General features: G+C 36.5%; 1 protein-coding gene across 10 annotated transcripts in view; it reads right to left on the reverse strand.

The window, feature by feature from the left end:
- Nucleotides 1–22296, reverse strand: part of IMMP1L (inner mitochondrial membrane peptidase subunit 1) — a 43555-nt gene that overhangs the window by 1826 nt on the left and 19433 nt on the right. For 3 of the 10 annotated variants that reach the window (XM_080687435.1, XM_080687434.1, XM_080687429.1), the window contains 4 exons: nt 17404–17537; nt 16279–16339; nt 15748–15836; nt 12620–12746 (listed from right to left, as the gene is read on the reverse strand). In XM_080687435.1, the coding sequence (XP_080543561.1) occupies nt 12620–12746; nt 15748–15836; nt 16279–16339; nt 17404–17423 (297 nt within the window). In that variant the 5' untranslated portion in view covers nt 17424–17537. Of the gene's footprint in view, nt 1–12619; nt 12747–15747; nt 15837–16278; nt 16340–17403; nt 17538–19787; nt 20001–22296 lie in introns of those variants that run through there. The other 7 variants (XM_080687430.1, XM_080687428.1, XM_080687433.1 and 4 more) reach the window with 5 other exon arrangements.

Here is a 22296-nt window from a genome sequence, read left to right on the forward strand (position 1 = left end):
TTTAAAAAACAAAAAAACAAATTTGGGTACTGTCAATAAAAAGTGTTTTGTGCAGGTAGGGAAAAATGTCCTAACGTCATCTTTTTATAAAATACAAACCCTATGATTTCATTTTTGCACAATAAAATAACTTTTATTAAATACTAGAGGCCCGGTGCATGAAATTCATGCACGGGGGACAGGGGATGTCCCTCAGCCCAGCCTGCACCCTCTCCAATCTGGGACCCCTCGGGATTGGGCCTAAACGGGCAGTCAGACATCCCTCTCACAATCTAGGACTGCTGGCTCCTAACCGCTCACCTGCCTGCCTGATTGCCCCTAACCACTTCTGCCTGCCAGCCTGATCACCCCCTAACCACTCCCCTGCCAGCCTGATTGATGCCTAACTGCTCCCCTGCCAGCCTGATTGCCCCTAACTGCCCTCCCCTGAAGGCCTGGTCCCCCCCCAACTGCTCTCCCCTGCAGGCCTGGGTCCCCCCCAACTGCCCTTCCCTGCAAACCCAGTTGCCCCCACCTTCCCTCCTCTGCCAGCCTGGTCACCCCTAACTGCCCTCCTCTGCAGGCTTGATTGCCCCCAACTGCCCTCCCTTGTAGGCCTGGTCCCTCCCGACTGCCCTCCCCTGCTGGCCATCTTGTGGAGGCCATCTTGTGTCCACATGGGGGCAGGATCTTTGACCACATGGGGGCAGCCTTCTTGTGTGTTGGAGTGAGGGTCAATCTGCATATTACTCTTTTATTAGATAGGATAGAGGCCTGGTGCAAGGGTGGGGGCCAGCTGGTTTGCCCTGAAACGTGTCCCGGATCAGGGGCGGGGTTCCTTTGGGGTGTGAGGTGGCCTGGGCAAGGGGCCTGTGGTTGTTTGCAGGCTGGCCATGCCCCCCGGCGACCCAAGCCCAGGCCCTGGTATCTGGGATTTATTTATCTTCTACAATTGAAACTTTGTAGCCTGGAGCAGAGCCAAGCCTCTGCTCACTCCATGGCTGCAGCCATTTCTGTTGGGATTTATTTATCTTCTATAATTGAAACTTTGTAGCCTTAAGCAGAGGCCAAGGCAGGCCAGGGCTGCAGAAAGCTTGGCTTCCTCCATCGCCGGGGTCAACCCTAGCCTCCAGCTCCGTGGCTGCCACCATTTTTGTTGGGATTTATTTATCTTCTATAATTGAAACTTTGTAGCATTGAGTGGAGGCCTTGGCCAGCCAGGGTGTGCGGAAAGCTTGGCTTCCTCCATCGCCAGGGAAACCCAAGCCTCCCTCCTGCTCTCTCTGTGGCCACAGCCATCTTGGTTGGGGTTAATTTGCATAGTCACTCCTGATTGGCTGGTGGGCGTGCTTGTGGTTGTAGCGGAGGTATGGTCAATTTGCATATTACTCTTTTATTAGATAGGATTAGTAATAAGGTTTCAACTTTATTTTTTAAATATATTTTTATTGATTTCAGAAAGGAAGGGAAAGAGAGAAACATCAATGATGAGAGAGAATCATTGATCAGCTGCCTCCAGCACACACGCAATTGAGCCCACAACCCAGGCATATGCCCTGACTGGGATTTGAACTGTGACCACCTGGTTCATAAGTCGACAACTCAACCACTGAGCTACACTGGCTGGGCAGGTTTCAACTTTTTAAATGCCTATCTTTTTTGCCACATGGTTTCCCAAAATTAATTTGTTATACAAACCCCACACTGAGATTATAAGAGATCAAAACAGTGTGACAGGGTCATTAATTTAATAGACTTCAAAAGAGGTCATTAGGATGCTGACTGAAAATGTGCCCTCCTCTCTCAGTAACAGCATAAACAGGGTAGCCACTCATTCAGCAACATCCTGGGGCCAATAGCAAGGCCAGACTTATTAGAATGCTCATGATGAACTAAATGGTAATTGATTGTGACATCAATTACAAATAATCTCATCATTTTATTGGAGTGGGCTTGTCAGAATTCTAATTAAGATCCCTGTTCTGCCTTGTACAGGCCATATCTTCAATGCATTATACTTCAATAATGACCATAAAGACCTAAGGACCTATTATAAAACCATGAGTTGTAAAATTAATGATGGTGACCCTCTACTAAAATGAAAAGACCCTAGTTTCTATATGTCCTGTGTATTAACTGGTAAGTAACATAAGCCTAAATTTTTACTTGATGACAATCATAAATATATTTAGAACAGAAAATATTTCTTTTAAAAAACAAGGCCTCTGATAGGATGCATTTGCCATTAATATCTGTTCAACATAAACTTAAAAAAATTACTCTCCAGCAGCAATCCTCTGTTGGAATGACCAAGTTGCTATCACTAAAATGAAAATTCAAGCCAGATAAGGGAAGATAAATTCTGCAGCAATAATATAACAAAATACTAACAGATAAGAGTAGATGAAAATGTATTTTAAATAGAAATTTTAAGAAGCTTTTATAACTTTCCAACTAAAGTAGAACAGGACTTCAATAAATGCATTTGTAATACATGTTTTACAAATGGCCAAAAATGGAAATCCCCAATTACATGTTTTCATTACTTCTCATAACCAAAACTTTTAGTAATTAGGTGCTTTTCCTTTTTATACTTTTGTAAATCTGCCAAGGTAACTTGAATGAATACATGAGCCTAAGAATATAAATATACTAGGTATAGATATAGTTTTACAATGAATGCCACATACAACATTTTACTTTAGTTCAAATCTGAATTTTCCAAGGTCTTAGACACAGCTAACTTTAGGGCTAAATTTTAAAGCAAGAAAAGAACACTTAGATTATTCTTGTTTTTCCTTACTATGCCAGAGGTTTTCTTCCTGAGCTCTGAGAAAGCCTAATCTCAGGGCTGGACAAAAGAATCAAGCCTCTAGTTCTCAGCTATACTTACTGAGGTCCAGTTAAGTGCCTCTTTTAGTACAGGCAACAAATGTAATTGCTTCATGGCCTGCGGGTGTTCCTTTAACAAAAGAGGCTTTAGTGAACCAACCCACAGGTGTTACCTTTCCTGATTCAAGTGAAATCTGATGAAAGAGTCCACAATATCAAATAACACATTTACTAAACTATAGTCAAACTAATTTATTTGATTAAGCAAAAACTAATTAAGTAAAAGTTCTGACTGCAGAGTAAGATATTTGTATTTCTGACCTTCCAAAAAGCAGAAAAGCCTAATAACAGATTTGATTTTTAATTAACTCTTTGCCAAATGTTTTAGAATTTACAACCAGCTAAGGTAAGGGTGGGGACTGGCCCTACTATTGCTTATGCCACTTTAATGGTTCTTAAATAACTGAGTGGAAAGAAAACAATATTTTTTATTAAAGAAACAAAATAACTTTAACAGTTATTAAAGAAAAATAAAGGCAAGGAGGGGGCAAAGTTTTTGGAATCTTTGACATTATTATTTTTTCTTTATCCTCAATTATACTGGAAAAGGAGAGGCATACACATTTTATAAAAACAATTAGAAAACATTCTTTCTTGTGTGCAAAGAAAAATAGGATAGTTTCTTTGCCCAGGAAAAGAAGTCCATATAATGAATGTACATTCATATGTCATTTTAGTCTAATAATTAATACCCAAGTAATTGTTTTTTATGTTACCATATTTCAGGTAAGCAGGAGCATGTCAAATTACCCCTACTGCTATGTGGCTAATGCATATTCTGCTTAATCATGACATATACCCCAAAGTTAGCCATGGCCATGGTTTGGTGCTAAGCAGACAAACTACTGGAGAGAATATTTGGAAAATTAAATAATTTATTAATTACACAGTTCTATAAAAGGATTTTAAAAAATCCAGTATTTTTTCACTTATGTAACAGCAATCAGAAATACCACCAGTTAATAACTGTTGGAGTTTGCCATTCCTATAATAGCAACAAAGCTATGAACAAAGACATATATGTCAAAAAGTAAAACATTAAATCCTCACTAAGAAGCAATTTAAGTAGAAGAGCTTTTAAGAACAAAACGCTGAGAAAACAGTATTTTTCATTTTTTTAAATGGGAGTGTCAGTTTTTACTAGTCTATTTTCATTCACATTCTCTTTGCCACAACTTCTTGATCACATTTGTCTACCTGAGTATATCTGGAGCCCGATGGAGGTGCTCCCAAATGCTAGGTTCATGACAAAGGGATTAACATTTATAAGAAGCAGGTATGGAACACTGATTATTTCAATGGATACTTTTTTTTTTTTTTTTTTTTTTAGAAATCTTTATTGTTTAAAGTATTACATATGGCCCTTTCCCCCCCCCCCATTTCCCTCTTCTCCCATGCCCCCCAAGCCTTCACCACCCACTGTCTATGTCCTTGGGTTATGCATATACACATGAATTCATTGGTTGATTTCTCCCCCCACCCTCCAACCCTCCCCTGCCTTTCCTCTGAGGTTTGACAGTCTATTCTATGTTTCTGTGTCTCTAGGTCTATTTTTGTTCATCAGTTTATGTTGGTCATTAGATTCCACTTATGAGTGAGATCGTGTGATAATTATCTTTCTCTGACTGGCTTATTTCGCTTAGCATAATGCTCTCTAGGTCCATCCATGCCATTGCAAATGGTAAGAATTCTTTCTTTTTTTACAGCTGCATAGTATTCCATTGTATAGATGTACCAAAGTTTTTTAATCCATTCATCTGCTGATGGGTACTTAGGCTGTTTCCAAATCTTAGCTATTGTAAATTGTGCTGTTATGAACATAGAGGTGCATATATTCTTTCTGATGGGTGTTTCTGAATTCTTGGGATATATTCCTAGAAGTGGGATCAATGGACACTATTTCTATGCAGTCCTACTCTTTTTCTCCATTTAAATTGTGATTTATTACTATACTATTTTCATCTTTCCTGGAGACTATTACTGTCCTTCCCTACTTAAAAATGCCACCTTAGGTTCCTAGCCAATTATTGCAAAAGAAGAATTTACACAAAAGTTACAGTAGGCTACAGTACTGGGAGTTATAATGGGGGATGCTTTTTATTAACAAGTTTTATTTCATTATTCTCCCTGCTGAGTAGGTTTGAAACTTAGTCTAATACTTGACTTGCTCATTCTCACAGCTATTATAAACTGATCTCCTCCATTTTCTCCCTAAGTATTCAATACCATCCAGTCTGAATCAGAATATCTGATGAGTTCTTTAGCATAATGGTTACAAATATAGTCCTCAGTCATAGTTCTGAGTTCAAAATGTAGCTCTGCTACTACTAGTTAAGCACCTTAGACAGGTTATTTAAACTTCATCTATACAACTGGCAATAATAAATGCCTTACAGAAATATTCTGAAAACCAAACGGAATAACACATAAGGCTCTTGGCACCCAGTAAGCACTCATAAATACTAGCTATTGTTATTATACACTGAGTGGCCAGATTATTATGATCTCTGAACTCATAATAATCTGGCCACTCAGTGTATATCCTCCTATATAATAAAAGGCTAATATGCAAACTGTCCCCTCGACCAGGAGTTTGACCAGCAGGCAGACTGGCTAACCGGCCATGTCCCCTCCGCCTGGCCAGGCTGGCTGGACCCCACCCATGCATGAATTCATGCACCAGCCTCTAATACACACACACACACACACACACACACACACACTCTGAATGGCCAGATTATGTGTTCAGAGATCATATTAATCTGGCCACTCAGTGTAGTTGCCCCAGCTGCTGGTATAAATGATGTCTTCTGAGCTTTTTTTCTTTGTTCCTGATTTTTCTATGCAGTCTACTCAGAAATTTGCAAAGTGAACTGTGCTTTGTAATTTATTTCAGTTATATTTTGTTATTTACACTGTATTCAATTACATAGGTCTGGTAGGAGCCAAGACTGAATTGAATCCAATATAATTTAAAATGTACTTAATTGTGAATAGCTGCCATTTTATTTATATTAAATGATTTGATGAAATTCAGTTTTAAGACCAAATCATCGAAATGTTAGTACTAAAGATTAACATTTTTATTCTTTTAATAGGAATCTTCATCAAGCAATGTTTATCAAATACTAAATGCACTGGCTCTCCCTTATGGAGCATTCACTTATTCAGAACTGTCTACCAACTAGTCACAATGTTAGAGGAAGGGGAATGGGGCTGGAGATGAAGCCAGTAATTATGTCCTTCCATACTAGCCATCTGAATCTAATGCCCCATTCCTACAGAATTTTTTCCCTAAGACAATGGATTATTTTGCTTTCTGATTTCTTTTCTTGTTCTATTTACAAAACAATGTCATATCGGCTGTTTTTGGATTAGTATTTAAAAGAAGCATCTTTTGTAGCCTTATTTCAAGACTATCTCTGTACTTCCATTGTAATATAAAGTGATGTATAATCTGGTTCTCATTTCTAAAAGAAGACCTAACTTAATGAAATACTAGGTTTTACAGTGCATAGAGTAGAATCATGCTAAGCATATAAATAATGAGTTTTCCCATGCATGCCTGCTTTTATATCTGTTATTTCTCTTTTCCATTCTTATTTTAGGTAGAGAATAGTTTAGTAGCATGAGAATGCTTTTATGGACTAAGATTAAATGGGTCACAGAAACCTATAGAATTTTAATTACCCAAAGTAGTAACACAGAACTTCATTTAGTTGCTTATTTCAAAAGACATCTGAACACATTACACCTACTCAACAGTAACTGTCCAGCAGACCACTATATCATTAGGAAGCCACATGACCTTTGGAATATATTCTCTTTACTCCCAGTTATCAGAGTTAGAGTCTGCTTAACATGCTAACATTGAACATCAGTGTTACAATTTCTGTCTCAATTTTTCCCAATTACTTTTAGGAAACCTTAAAGTATAGAGGTCTCTTATAACTTGCAGATAAAAGTACATATAATATTTGCATTTTACAGAATTGCACAACTGCCTCCCTATATTCACTCCAATGGAAGGGTTTTCCAACTTTGAGCTGGAAACTCAAACCAACTGTGAGTAGTTAAAATATTTTTAGATGAGCAAAACACATTAGTTTCAGGAAGACGTGCTAATCTCTCAGTAGAAACATTGATCTTCATATATATATATACACATATGTATATATACTCAAACATGTAAGATAAAATAAAATTTTATAAAATAAAATTCTATAAACTACATATTGTTGAAGATCAAATTATTCTGAAAACGTTCAGAGAACATTCATCAGAAAATGCTTAAGTTGTGGGGGCCTCAGAAGAGAAGAAAAACACCTCAGAATTGTAAACAAGAAGTCAAATTTATCTTCAGAATCCTGTTAACTATAGGATGAAAAAGTCACGTAATCTCTTCAGTGAACTTCACTTTAGCAAAAGAGTAAACATATTTCCTCCACATCAGCTGCAATCAAGACATTAGCAGTATGCCATGATTGATTAACCTGGGAGCCGTTGCTGAGAAATGGATGTGTAGCACAGGTTTTTATCACTATAGTCTGCAAAAAGCAAGTCCCTTGTTTAGCTATCCTTGTTATAATAAGTGACATTATTAGGTAGTTCTTCTATTTAAGTGACATAAGGATTTAGTGTATCAGCAGCTTATAATAAACAAGCTTTCAATTTCATGACTTCTCTCCCTACATAGAAGTACTTTTTCTGTTTATAATATAAGTGGTAATAGAAGGCCATATGGTTGTGACTTTTAGCTGAAGTAAATGACATTTAAACAAACAGAAAAACAGCATTGGGATATTCAAGGATTTGAACTATAACCTACTAGTAAATACACAGTGCACATTAAGGGGCTGTTAGTATTAACTACATAAAGTGACCATTTTATTTTTTTAAACTGAATTTATTGGGGTGACATTGCTTAATTCAATTATATAAGTTTCAGGTGTACAATTCTATAATACCTCATCTGTACATTGTATTGTATATTCACCACCCCAAGTCAAGTCTCCTTCCATCACCATTTATCCACCCCAGTGACCATTTTCTAATGCTGTCAAATTAGTGAGCTTGTTTTTCACTTTGTTAATCAGTTTTCAAATACATTATAAAGCAGCTTTATTACTGGCATATTGTCCCATTTCCAAGTGTTCCTTTTCAGAACACTACTACCTGTGCATCCTGGGAACATTTAATCAGTTTTTTTTTTGTGAAATGTCAAACTATCTCTATTTCTTACATTTCCGCCAATAACAATAATGATGTTATGAGCATACTCTATAATACAAAAAATATAAGAAATACTATATTCCTTACTCATGTACTATCATTCTGTGGTAACAGACTAACATTTGGTAAATAATATTTCACCTGTGAATAACACTGGAATATATGGTATCAAGAACCAAAAAGCTTTAAATAGTCTGAAATTTTGATAGGTTGATAATAAAAGTAAAAATATACACTCTAATAGCTACAAACATGTTTTCTTTAATAATAGCAAAAGATTGTTATGATCTAACTATAGGAACATAGTGAAATCTTCATAATCATATTTCTATTAGTGTTTCCATTTTCAATACAGAGTGGCTGCTATGGTTGCATAATCATATTTCTATTAGTGTTTCCATTTTCAATACAGAGTGGCTGCTATGGTTGCATAATCATATTTCTATTAGTGTTTCCATTTTCAATACAGAGTGGCTGCTATGGTTGAGAAACTGAAATTCAATGAAATTTTAATTTTGGAAGATTTAAAAATCGATTATTCATTTTACAGTGAACAACCACTCAAAGTTGACACTCAATGGAGCAATTTACCAACTACAAGGAACAACTTTACCCATTGTTAATTTGCCAACCAATAAAAGATCAAAATAACAAAATACCTCTATAGAAGTTAATAATGTCCAAAAGGCACACGCATTTCTACTGAAATGTAGACAACTCTTATTAGCTCACAATGTAATTAGTAGGTGCTGCATTTTGCAAGGGCAACTTAGCCTTCATCATAACAAAACCACCATAGCATTTCTGAGAACCAAACCTTCCCTTAAAACAAGAGCAAGGTAGGTCAATTTTACTATTCCTTTAAACGATTTAGTTCACACTATTCTAAACTGATAGGTCAGTTCAAAGCCAATTGAATTTTTAGTCTGCTTAGTAAAAAGGGCTGGAAAGTATCATTCACTCCAAATAGAAGTCGCTTGGGGGAAGACACATTAGTCAGCACTCTGCTGTCTTGGTACAAAGTAACAGGGACATGCCAATATTTTCTACAACTTTTACTTGTGATTCTGGAAGGTGGTCAGATAGCCCTACCATGGAAGTAGCTTATCTTTCAAATCTTCTATGAAGACTAGAATAACCACTGGATAACCTCAGAAAGATAAAGTATTTTTCTTCGTCTCTTCATTAGCTTTTATAACAAAATTTTACTACATTTCCTAAGTCCTGGCCCAAATTCCCTACATTAAATAGGCTTTTATTTTGCCTAACATGCAAATCAATAGGAGTATGCCAATTCATTTTATATACAGTATTTCTGATTTGCTTAATGTTTCTCCTTGCAACTAATTATTTTTGGCAAACTAGAAGTTTCTAGCAGTAAACAGAAATTGCTATAGTATAGGAAGGTAAGTTATTTAAGATGTTTAAGCTAAGTACAATTTGTTTCTTTTGAGAGTCACAAATTAAGCTTATATCTTAGCTAATATTGCAAAACCCACTGCAACAGAACCTTGATAGGGACTGCTTAGTTTCCAAATGCTTAATGTAAAAAATAAATCATAGTTCATAAGTGTTGCTTGCCACATGGACTTTTAGAACTCTGAAATGAATAAAATGGTTCCACTTCACTTAACCAATGATCTGTTTATATTATTTTATGCCAACTTGGGAACAATGCTATTCTTTCATATGCTAAACTATATTCTAGGTTCCAAATGACAATTTTGGTGTTTTGCTCTCTGAGGCATATACTTAGAGAATAAATGATTTTTTTGCCTGAAATTCAAAACACTTTTAATATTCATCATCTTTACCATGTAGTTCAATCAAGATCTGAAGTAATGTCTTCATCTAATAAACAATAATTTTTCTAAGAGGATGCATAGGTAGGGGAAAAAACCCACTTCATACAATGCAGCACCAGTGTGCTTTTGAGATAGCTGGAAAAGGGAACACTCTAGAGAGGCAGACCCTGCACACAGTTTGGATATCTCTTCAGAGTGCTCCAAACTTGGATGATTTTTTGTTATAAATCACCTTGATTAATGGAACACATTTGCTAAAGTGGTTCTGTAATAGCTACACAATTCTTATGGCTTGAAAAATTCAGCCTAGAAAAACTGGTGGGGGTGAGAAAACCTTCACAATTCACTGGCTTCTCTTTCAGAATCAATACTGCCCCTGACCAAAAACAGTTACTTTTCTTTTTAAAAATAATAAAGACAATACATTTTAAGGAAAGTACAATTTGGTGAGGTGGGAGTAGAAATAAACAAATAGAGGATATTTTGGGAGGAGAAGGTGTAGCATGTCAAGGCATCTAGATTCTGGGTGGAGCCAAGCTACTTGTGTTTGAATTCCAACTATTTGTCTCACGAACTGGGCAATTTATTTAACCACCCTGTTTTTAGTTTTTCCATCTGTCAATTACTACCACTCCTATCTCACTGGGTTGCTGTTGTGATGATTAAATAAATTAACCCTTGTAAAAGAGTTTCAACAGTGTATGGTACAGATTAAATACATAAGTGTTGGCCAATATTATTACACTTATGTTTGTACATTTATAAACGTACAAGCCAAAGTGAATGGAATACACCAGGAACTATATACCAGTGTCCTCTAACTAATCCATTCATCAAACATAAAAATTTGATGAATGTTTTCTTTAAATAGAATATTCAAAAAAATCTACATCTTATAGTCCTCTGGTTGTCTTTTCTGATTAGCAGAGAATTTTATCTAAATCCTTTTGAACAATGGCCCTAACCAGTTTGGCTCGGTGGATAGAGTGTCGGCCTGCGGACTTAATGGTCCCGGGTTCGATTCCAGTCGGGGGCATGTGCCTTGGTTGCGGGCACATCCCTAGTGGGGAGTGTGCAGGAGGCAGCTGATTGATGTTTCTCTCTCATCAATGTTTCTGGCTCTCTATCCCTCTCCCTTCCTCTCTGTAAAAAATCAATAAAATATATTTTAAAAAAAAACAAAACAACAACAATGGTGTGGTATTTAAGTACACAGATTCTGGATAGTAACATTAATATGTTTTATTGTTCTGACTGAAAACTATTTCTGGTTTCAAATTTATCTTGCTAAAGCAATTCAGAAGTGATTACAATGCCTCATGAAATAAAAACAGTCATATGAAGGTGAAACCATTATGTAAAAATCTGACATTTTTTTAATAAAAGGATAGAGTGTACAGTGTCCCTTATGAGGTCCAAAGAAAAATAGGTTACCTTATACCATACTATCTTCAACATTATTATCACCATCAGCTAACAATCACTAATGTGTTTAACATTATAGTAATAAACATCAAAAATATTTGAACAGCTGAACCATAGTCTATTGTGGATAGTAAATAAATGAACTGATTATGTAATAGTCAATTGATCAAACTTACTCATAGAGCCGACAGAGGCCATTATAGTTTAAAATAAATTTACAATAATGAAGACAATTTAACTCTTAATATCATGCTTACATTGGGGATGAAGATAGAGGTAAAGTTAGTTAATAGATGTAACAGTTATAATAACTTGAGAGTGACATAGAAATTTTAAATGAAAGTAGAAATTAAGTTATAATTATTAAGGTAGGAAAATTATATGCTGAGTAAGGCCACCCTCCTCTGCCATAAGCTGTCATATCAGCCATGTGACTGGTGAAAGGAGGTAACACATTACACCTGCTCCTCACTCTTCTATTCTACAGCTCTTGCTCTCTCTCTCTAACTGGTAAATTGACTACACAAAAAGTACATGTAATTTATATTCTAAAAACTTAAATAGGGTTTTAAAAAGCTAAACTACAGACTTTATTTGATTTTTACCAGCTTTTCCTTTAATAAGTTAGTTGAAAAATTTTCTGAGCCAGGAACCCAGACCACATTGAGTTGTCACATCTCCTTTGTCTTCTCCAATCTATCACAATTCCTGTCTTTCCTCGTTTTTCATGACCTTAACATTTTGGAAGAGCATTTGTCAGTAATGTTGCAGAATTACCCTCAATTAGAGTTTGTCTGCTGTTTTCTCATGATTAGCCTGAGGTTATACCCTTTTACAAGAATACCACTAAAGTGATGGGCCCTTCTCAGTTCTTCAATTCAGGGGCTACACTATGTTGATCTGTCTTGTAATTGGTGAAGTTAACCTTGATCACTCAGTAAAGGTGGTGACTGCCAGGGTCTCCTCTACGAAGTTACTATTTTTCCCTTTGTAATAAATATCTTGGGAGAGATACTTTGACAGTATGCAAATATACTATTTTCCCTCAAACTTTTACCCAATATTTTGATATCTACTGATGAATCTTGCCTGCAAGAACTATTACTGAGATATTGATATAAGGTTTTAAGAGGAACTAAAACATATAAAATAATGGCCAAATGATTCTTGATACAAACATACTTAAATTCCACTGAATGCAGCACTTTAAGTTATATTCAAAAGAGATGTCATTTTCTTTTATGTTTTCAATTAATTTTAATAACATAACTGAAATTGTTACTTACATAACTATGGCTTTTAAAGAAACTTGATGAACTACTGGTGAGCATTTTGTCTCCTTCCAAACCAATTACTCTTTTACAAATATTCGATTTTGGATCACTTGGACTTTTTGCAATCACAATGTCACCTCTGAGGGAAAAAGCCAAAGAAATGTCAGTGTTATTTATTAAACGCATGCATAGCATTGCTATAATACTTTTATAAAGCAACTTAAAGCCACACCCTTTATCCTCTCACTGTACTGGTCCTTCCAGACATTTACCAACTTTGAGAACCTCTGTGACTGACTTTTATGTGTTAGAATCCAAAGATGAGGGTGATGGAAACATTATAAGAAGATTCTAAAATTTCTGATAATTCTATAAGAATTATCTTCTTTCACTGTATCTATTGTGTTACTTTAGTGTCTGAATTTTTAGCAACGAAAGTATGGGAAAACAATTTCATGTAAATAGCACCAAATTAACTAAGTAAATTTTACTGTCCAGCCAGGAGTATTGATGGACTCTAGAGAACATAAAAAGAAAAAAACATCATTTGTTTCCCTAGAGCTCGAAGTATCAAGGAATTATATAACCTAGGTAATTTACAGTATAGTAAAAAAATACATATGTAAGGAAAAATATCAGAAGACACAACCAAATAGCATGCTAAAAGTTGCCCAAACATATACTACAAAAAATAAATTGGCATGATTCATGAAAGAGGCAACAATCTACATGTATTAGAAAAATAAGAAAGATCTTCAAAAACTAGAAAGGAAGGAGACAAAAATGTATGACTGATGCTTCAACAAGAACAAAATGCTTTTTCTGCTAAAATGAATAAATTCTGTTGACTAACACACATATTTGAAAGGATTTACTATATTTACTTATTATCTATATCTAGTTCCAGAAATAATTTGATGTCATTATAAACTTTTGCAAAGAAGGGTCAATACCTTATTCATCTTAACATTCTCTCTAACACACAGCACGTTTTGTGAATTAGGTGTTCATTAACTACTAGAGGTCTGGTGCATGAAAATTTGTGCACTCGGTGGGTGTGTGTGGGGGTGTCCTTCAGTCGGCCTGTGCCCTCTCGCAGTCCAGGACCCCTCAGGGGATGTCCACCTGCCGCCTTAGGCCTGCTCCCAGGGGATCGGGCCTAAGCTGGCAGTCAGACATCCCTCTGGCAGCCCGGGAGCCCTCGGGGGATGTCCAACGGTCAGACATCCTTAGCGCTGCTGAGGAGGTGGGAGAGGCTCCCGCCATTGCCGCTGCGCTAGCAGCCATCAGCCATCAGCCATCAGCCCAGCTTGTGGCTGAGTGGAGCTCCCCCTGTGGGAACGCACTGACTACCGAGGGCAGCTCCCGCATTGAATGTCTGCCCCCCTGGTGGTCAGCACATGTCATAGTGACCGGTTGTTCTGCTGTTAGGGTCCATTTGCATATTACCCTTTTATTATATAGGATTTATTGAAAGAATAAGTCAGTGTTTTGAGTATAAGTGTCCTGTGCATTTGACCCAAAAGAGATCCATATGCTTTAGATGCCAAATATGCAGACTTTCATTTTTGCCAAAAAATGGATGGCTATTCTAGCTTTAGAAACAGACAGCAAGCAAGAGTATCTGAAATCTGTGCTACAGGTGAAAGAAAAGAATACTCAGGATAGTAATATTTTTAAATTATAAGCTACCAACTGACTACTATGGTTGTAAAAGTTACTTTAGTATGTCTCATAAAATGCCAGATTTTAAGCTATTTTTCAATCTAATGGGCCCCTGAATGAATAGAATACAAATGAAACCTTCCAAGAATATGCATTAATTTCCTGAATGTAGTTATTTGTATTACCCATCTGAATGCAAAGAGTATCTATAATAAAAAAAAGGACAATATTGAACTATTCATTCAAAAACTATTTAGCCAACAATTTCAGCTCCTTGTTAAGGATGCTCAAGAACTATGAGAGTAAAATCAGGTCTTTAGCATGGGAAGCAGAATCTTGTCTTCCTGCTATAGTGAGGCTTGATTTCCAATTAATCTATAGACTATATTATTTTGACATAAATTAAAAAGAAAAAGCTAGAACACAACCCATTACATAAGTTTTATTTTATAACCCCATATCTTGAAGTTGTTATGAGTAAAAGATCTGAAGAACAATTACCTAGGAACCATGCTAGACCATATGGCTGGACATAGAGATAGATTCTATCTATAGAATCTCATGGTAAGATCAGTAAATGCAAAGAACAGTTTCACACCATTTTGAAGATTTTTCAGTAATGTGAAACAGAATATTGAGAAGGTGAATAATGAAAGAGGAATGCCTAAACCTACTTGGGTCATAGCTAAATAACAGCTCAAGTGAGTCAAATTTGTAGTTAATGTACATGAATGCTGATATAAATTTATTTCTGCAGAATTATGAAAAACTAATGGACCCAAAATTCTAGGGAATCAGAGAGGTACCCTATAGAAAATACATTAAATTACTAATACTTGACATGCATTCAGAAGGAATAATACAGAGTTAACTAGAACAAACAGCATCAAAGAATTGGAAACACCATTTAAAATAGGATTTAAAATGATTTGGTGGCAAACAATATTTGCCAAGGAGTTTTTCAACTTAATCAGGAGAGTCATAATAGATAAGATTCCTCACTCGTGGCTATATTCAGGGCTGTAGTCTAAAAGTCATCAAGTGCTCATCATAGGCCATTGAGAATAAGACAGTCATCAATAGAAATAGGATTATTTTAAACATTAAAAACCAAATCAATGATTTGGATATGCAAAGTAGTTCATAAGTTCCTAACTCTTGCCTCAAAACATTCTAGCCAAACCCCACCCCCAAAAAAGAGCAAGGTAGGCTTGAATGTGCATAATAAAAATGCCTGCTATCTACTTTGGACAATGATGCAAGGGGCATAATGACCTAAGAGACAATGCATGCCACAGAAACTATTAAAAATTTTTCAAAACTGAGAGAAAATATTTGAGACAAAATTTTATCTAGCTTGTCACTCTTTTGTATTTACAAGAGAGTTTTTAAAGATAAAGTTAAGAAACTGCAGAAAAGACACAATATCTATGTGTATTTCCACCACAAATTTAATATATCTATGACAAATATACCTTTGGATACCATAAAAATGTCGACTAAGATTTTCTGCGAAGACAATATCTGCATTTTGAATCGTAGGCTCCATTGATGGTCCAGAACACTGAAAAGACATAATTTTGTAATTGGAGTTGAAAACCTTTTTAAATATAACAAACATCTGAGCAGGCTTAAAAGAAAGAAATCAAACCAATGTTCTCCATGCTTGGAGGATGACTCATAATAAGCTGGCAGCACCCAGAGAAGTTCAACTCTATAGAGTGGCCACCAAGTCTGGAAACATAAGCAAACATATTAAAAATGGTTTATTGATATTACATTATAATACATGAATAAAATAATATCTATGTTTCCAAATCTGGGCCATTCGGTAGAATGTAAGCTCCATGAGGCCTGGAATCCTGTCTCTCGTGCTGCCAGGGCTTGGCATTAAGTTGATACTCAAAAAAAATGTTGAATGAATAAATAAATGATTTATTTTCTTATTTTTGTCAAATATCAGTGATTTATTAAATGGTATCATATTATTTGCAATGAGTTGATACCTTTTCTTCTCTTCCAAGAGAGTAGCTCACCCATTGATGGGGCTGCAACTTACATTTTATACTGAAAAAAAAATATTGGCATAATAAGATGTACTTTAAGACTTCATGTTAGTATATCTTAAAACAATAATCTCTATATTTGCCTCAGAGCTATAATAAAGTGATCATTGCTACCTAAAAAGTCTAAATACAACAGTCTCTATTACTCCACTTATGTGTAAATAATTTTTAGTCAAATCTTCCTACCCAGGCAGAAGATAATAAAGAACACAATGAAAGTTCATGTGTACTACCTCTGTAGCCCACTGGAAATTTTAAAACTCCAAGGGGTGGGGGGCATATATTTAAATATATTTATCTGCTGAATACTTGAAGTTGTATGACTGAATCTGTTAGGCTAAACCTGATAAAAACAGCAACACCACCAACAAAATCCACTAATTAGACATTCAATCAATGATTTCATTTACATAATAAAAGGTTAGTAGAGTAATGGTTGATAGGTTCATAATGCTATATTTAAAAATATCATTGGTGGGGGGGCATCCTTAACATTTTAATATTAACACAAGACAGAATAATCACTTGTTTTAATGACAGTTAAACACAATGGTTAAGAGGAGCAGTTTTGGAAACTGGAGAAAAGTCTGTGTTGAAATTCCAAGTCTACTTACTACCTGAGACATGGACCAAGTTACTTAAGCTGTCTGGGCCTCAGTTTCATCATATGTATAGTGGATTTCTATAAGTATCTCACAGAGTGTAAAGATTAAATGTGTTAATAATTGTAAAACATCAAATATATCCTAGAACATTTTAGCATTCAATAAATGGTATAAACTATTATTCTTGGTGTATTAATAGGGCCTTTTGTGCCCTGTCAGAAACAGAATACAGAACCCTATTTAAAATAACGGTTCTTATACTTTATATCAGTGCCAATACAAATACATTCTCTTACATCCTCTTACATTCTCTTACATATTTAGAAAGGTTTTGTTTTAACAGTCAAACTTTATTCATTAAGTTAATAACTTCAATTATAATAAAGGGAAAAACACATTTTCCTTCTATTTAAAAAGGTATATATTTAAAATGATTACTTTCTCAAAAGTAAAAACTTACCATGACAACACCACCAACATATTCAAAAGCACAATGCGCTATACAGCCATACTGAATAGTATAGCCAACAAGTCGAAAGGTTTTCCCCAGAACACCACGAAGCATAGTTCTATGTAGACTCTGTCACCATTAGCCTGATGGTAAATTTCAGAAAGTTTCATGAACAATACTATTTTAAAACACTTAAGAAATAGTTCTATTGTAATATATTTTATAATCACCTAGAATGTACTAAATGAACAATTTGGTGCAGAAAAACACCTTTCATTTCTGCTAAAAATATTTTTAAATGACAAATTATAGACACTTAAGTATTTTGATCTACTGAACAGAGATTTTATTCAAATACCACTGGGTTTATATATGAACTAGAGGCCCAATGCACAAAATCTGTGCAAGAGTAGGCCTTCCTTCCCCCAGCTGCCGGCACCAGCTTCCCTCTGGCACCCGGGACTGAGGCTTTGGAGGCCCCACCCACCCGCTGCAGCCCACTGGCTGGTGCCTGGGCCTCCCTCTGCGGGGTGATCATGGGGCGATGGCCGGGCCCTGGACCAATCACGTCACACCCGCCTTGGCTGGCCTGGCGCCAGTGGACGATGTCATAGCATCGTCCCGGATGGTCGTCCAGATGGCCGTTCGGTCGATTTGCATATTATGCTTTTATTGTATAGGATTATATAGGATTAGATAACTAGTAGACTCAACTTGTCTTTCCCCTTTCATGTCCTGGTTATTTCTTGGTATTAAGGCAGACATCTATAGAAAGATATTAACTCTTGCAAAGTACTAGTAATAGTTTTTCTTATTGTTCCCTGCTATCCTACATCAGTTCTTGTCATAATATAATAAAAGCAAGCACTAGAATAGGTACATGGAAATTCTAGCATTAAATTGGTCCTTTTATTAACTTGTGTGATTGTCAATGAATTACTTAACCCAGTGGTCGGCAAACCGCGGCTTGCGAGCCACATGTGGCTCTTTGGTCCCTTGAGTGTGGCTCTTCCACAAAATACCATGGCCTGGGCGAGTCTATTTTGAAGAAGTGACATTAGAAGAAGTTTAAGTTTAAAAAATTTGGCTCTCAAAAGAAATGTCAATCGTTGTACTGCTGATATCTGTCTCTGTTGACTAATGAGTTTGCCGACCACTGACTTAACCTCTCTGGGCCTCCAAAAATGGAAATATCTCACAGAATGGATCTGAGGATCACATTCGATAATGTGAAAGCACTGTGGAAATTATAAAGTTACATTCACTTGTCAGCTTAACTATTGATATAATAATGAACACATGAATACAGTAAGATAGCATAAAGAACCATATCAAGTATTTTAAAAGCTATGTAAAATTAAAATATTAATAATATTCATCTAAAATGTACCTAGTATCTATTATCTCCTTTCTATTTACCTGTTACAACTACATTTCAAGTATCCTATCTAATAAAAGAGTAATATGCAAATTGACCATCACTCCAACACACAAGATGGCTGCCCCCATGTGGTCAAAGATGGCTGTCCCCATGTGGACACAAGATGGCCACCACAAGATGGCCAGCAGGGGAGAGCAGTTGGGAGGGACCAGGCCTGCAAGGGAGGGCAGTTGTGGGTGATCAGGCCAACAGGGGAGGGCAGCTGGGAGGGGCCAGGCCTGCAAGGGAGGGCAGTTGGAGGTGATCAAGCCTGCAGGGGAGGGCAGTTAGGGGTGACCAGGCTGGCAGAGGAGGGAAGTTGGCGGCAACCACGCCTGCAGGGAAGGGCAGTTGGGGGGGACCCAGGCCTGAAGGGGAGAGTGGCTCTTCCACAAAATACCACGGCCTGGGAAGTTGGGGGGGACTAGGCCTGCAGGAGAGGGCAGTTGGGGGAGACCAGGCTGGCAGGGGAGGGCAGTTAAGGGTGACCAGGCTGGGAGGGGAGGGCAGTTAGGGGCAATCAGGCTGGCAGGGGAGTGGTTAGGGGGTGATCAGGCTGGCAGGCAGAAGCGGTTAGGGTCAATCAGGAAGGCAGGCAGGCGAGCAGTTGGGAGCCAGCAGTCCTGGATTGTGAGAGGGATGTCCGACTGCCCGTTTAGGCCCTAAACGGGCAGTCGGACATCCCTCGAGGGGTCCCAGATTGGAGAGGGTGCAGGCTGGGCTGAGGGACACCCTCCCCACCCCTGTGCACGAATTCGTGTACTGGGCTTCTAGTTTCTCAAATAATGGTTTATTCCTAGGCTACTATGTATTACTCTCAGATTAAAACTACTAAAACACAATTATTTAATAATTAACATTTGCTCAATACTTGCTATCTGTCAAGCTTTACAAATTAACCTCCGTAAGGTAGATATTATTACTGTCCTCATTTTATAGATAAGAAAAATGAGCCTACAAGTAGTAAACTTACATGATGAACATCACAAAATTGGAAAATGGAGTCAAGAACTTAATCACTGTTACACTGACTCCCATATTACTCTTCTGCTCCCATAACCGCAATAGCTCTGTCATATTACCTAAGCCTCATTTCAGGATCCTTGACAGTAGGTTTGTTGTTGGTTGTATATTTCAGATAGTACAAATGAGTAAGTATCAGGATTCTCAATGTCAGAGAAAGAAGCTATAAATATAGAATGGGAAGTTAGGTATGAGTAGAAGTTATCAAAAGAAATTTAATTAAATAAGTAGATATGTTTGTGTTTGTCTGCCTTCCTGCCTATATAAAATACCATCCTAGCCCTTCCACTGAAAGAAGCAAGGACTCTGCAGTAATAATGGGCACACTTAGCAGGCAGATTTTTGGTTTCCAAATATCATTTCCCATTAGGAGCCATAGCATAGGGCAGAAAGCAACTCAGTGCTCAAAAACGAATGAAGACATCCAGAATATGTAGAAAATTTATCAAATTATTAAGAAAAAGAAAACCTAACAAAATTGAGCAAAAAACAAAACAACAACAACAAAAAACATGAAGATTTCACAAAGGAAGATCTCCAAGTGGCTGATGAGAAGCATGGGAAAGAGAGAGGTTGGACTGATGTTAAAACTAAAAAAGCCCTGGCTAGGTGGATCAGTTGGTTGGAGCATTGTCCCTACACCAAAAGGTTACCGGTTCCATATCCTGTCAGGCACACACCGGGGTTGCAGGTTGAATCCCTCATCAGGGCGCATATGGGAGGCGACAGATCTATGTTCAATGTTGATGCCTCTCTCTCTCCAAATTCAATAAAAACATATCCTCAGGTAAGGATTACAAAAAAAAAAAAAAAAAAAAAAAAAAGACTAACTAAAAAGATGGAGCTGAATGAACCCCTGAAGCTGAAAAGAAACTAGGCATTCCCCCATCCCTATAAGTTTCTAGAATAGGGGTACAAGCCTAAGAACTTGATTTAGATCTATCCATCTTTTGATATTGGTGAAGTGATTTCAGAATACCCTAAGCCCCAAGGAAAACATCCACCTGGTTGTTCAGGTCTGGAATTCCTTTAAAAAAAAAGAGAAAGCATTTTGTTTCAGAAATAGGAAAAAAATGCAAATTGTCAATGTTAATTGAGACTATCAGTTTACAGAAATGCATTCATTTTAAATTATAAGCAGCCAAAGTGATTAATATCATAATTTTTTGTTTTAATAAGAGGAACAGTTAATAAATATATTAACATTCATAAAATGTTCACATTAGGAAAAGGTGAGGAGAGAGAAGTAGATGTGAAGCAGAAGACAAATCCCAACATCATAGTTTAGGTACATATACTTTCATTGGGACAAGAAAAAGCAGCAGACTTCTGACAGTCCTGAGACTTCTATGATTTATCAAATTCAAGAAAACCTACACAAAATACATTTTCCCATATAATGATATATATATAAAGTAATTGAAAGATATATGTCCATTTCAGATGCTGAGTGGAAGTTATTGTGACTAGGAGAGAACAACAAAGACTCATTAAGACATGGATGCTGATGTACTCTGCTCAATAGCTAAATAATTCACTCACACAGCAGCCTCTCTATCAAAGTAATTCAAATTCCTGCCATTTCAAAATCACCTTCAAGGCTGCTCATGAGTTGTTCAAATCTATAATGTTAAATCTACTGTAAGACTTGTGCAGAGGGTATTTTTTTTATTTTCTAGAACTGTAAATTCAAGGACCTCTGATCCCCATAATCTATGAAGATTTTTCTTAAACCTATTTATTTTGATTCATTGCCAGAGGAAATAATTGGCAATCCTTTAAGGTTTAGAGCAGTAAATACCGTTTTAAATCTGACTGCAGCATCACAATAACCTGAGAACTAAATTCAAAATCAAAACTCCTAGGCACCCATCACAGAGCTCAAGAATGACAATCTGTGGGAGCAAGGCTGCAGAATCTGTAGTTTTAATAAGTTCCCAGAAAGGAAGGCCAGAAAAAGACTGTGCTGTCATTTGAGGCCACTGAGACATAGTAAATACTTTCAGAAACTTGACAAAATTTAGCCATCATTGTAAACTGAATGTTAACATAATTCTATAAATTTTCATCAAATAAAATTTATAATGCTAATATTTCAGTGATTTTTAAAAATCCAATGTTATCTTCTAAAGTTTATTATATATATGTATACATACATATATAATCAAAATAAAAACTCATTTTATGTTTATAAAGCATAAACAGTTGAGACTTTTAATATACTCAAGTACCAGCTCCCAAAGAGTGAAATAGCAAAACCTATATATATAGGCTATATAATCCATTATCTCAGGACAATATACAAGTTGTACAAGCAATAGTTGAAGGATATTCATTCAAATGGAACAAATACCATTCAGCATTATCACTGACTAGCTGTGGCTGTGCCAGTCTACAGTTCAAGCATGGCCCTTTGGTATGATGCTAAGCCTCATAAATTATCAAAATAGAAAAAATAG

This window comes from Plecotus auritus, assembly GCF_963455305.1.
Source record: "Plecotus auritus genome assembly, chromosome: 9".
In the NCBI taxonomy this organism is placed as follows: Eukaryota; Metazoa; Chordata; class Mammalia; order Chiroptera; family Vespertilionidae; genus Plecotus; species Plecotus auritus.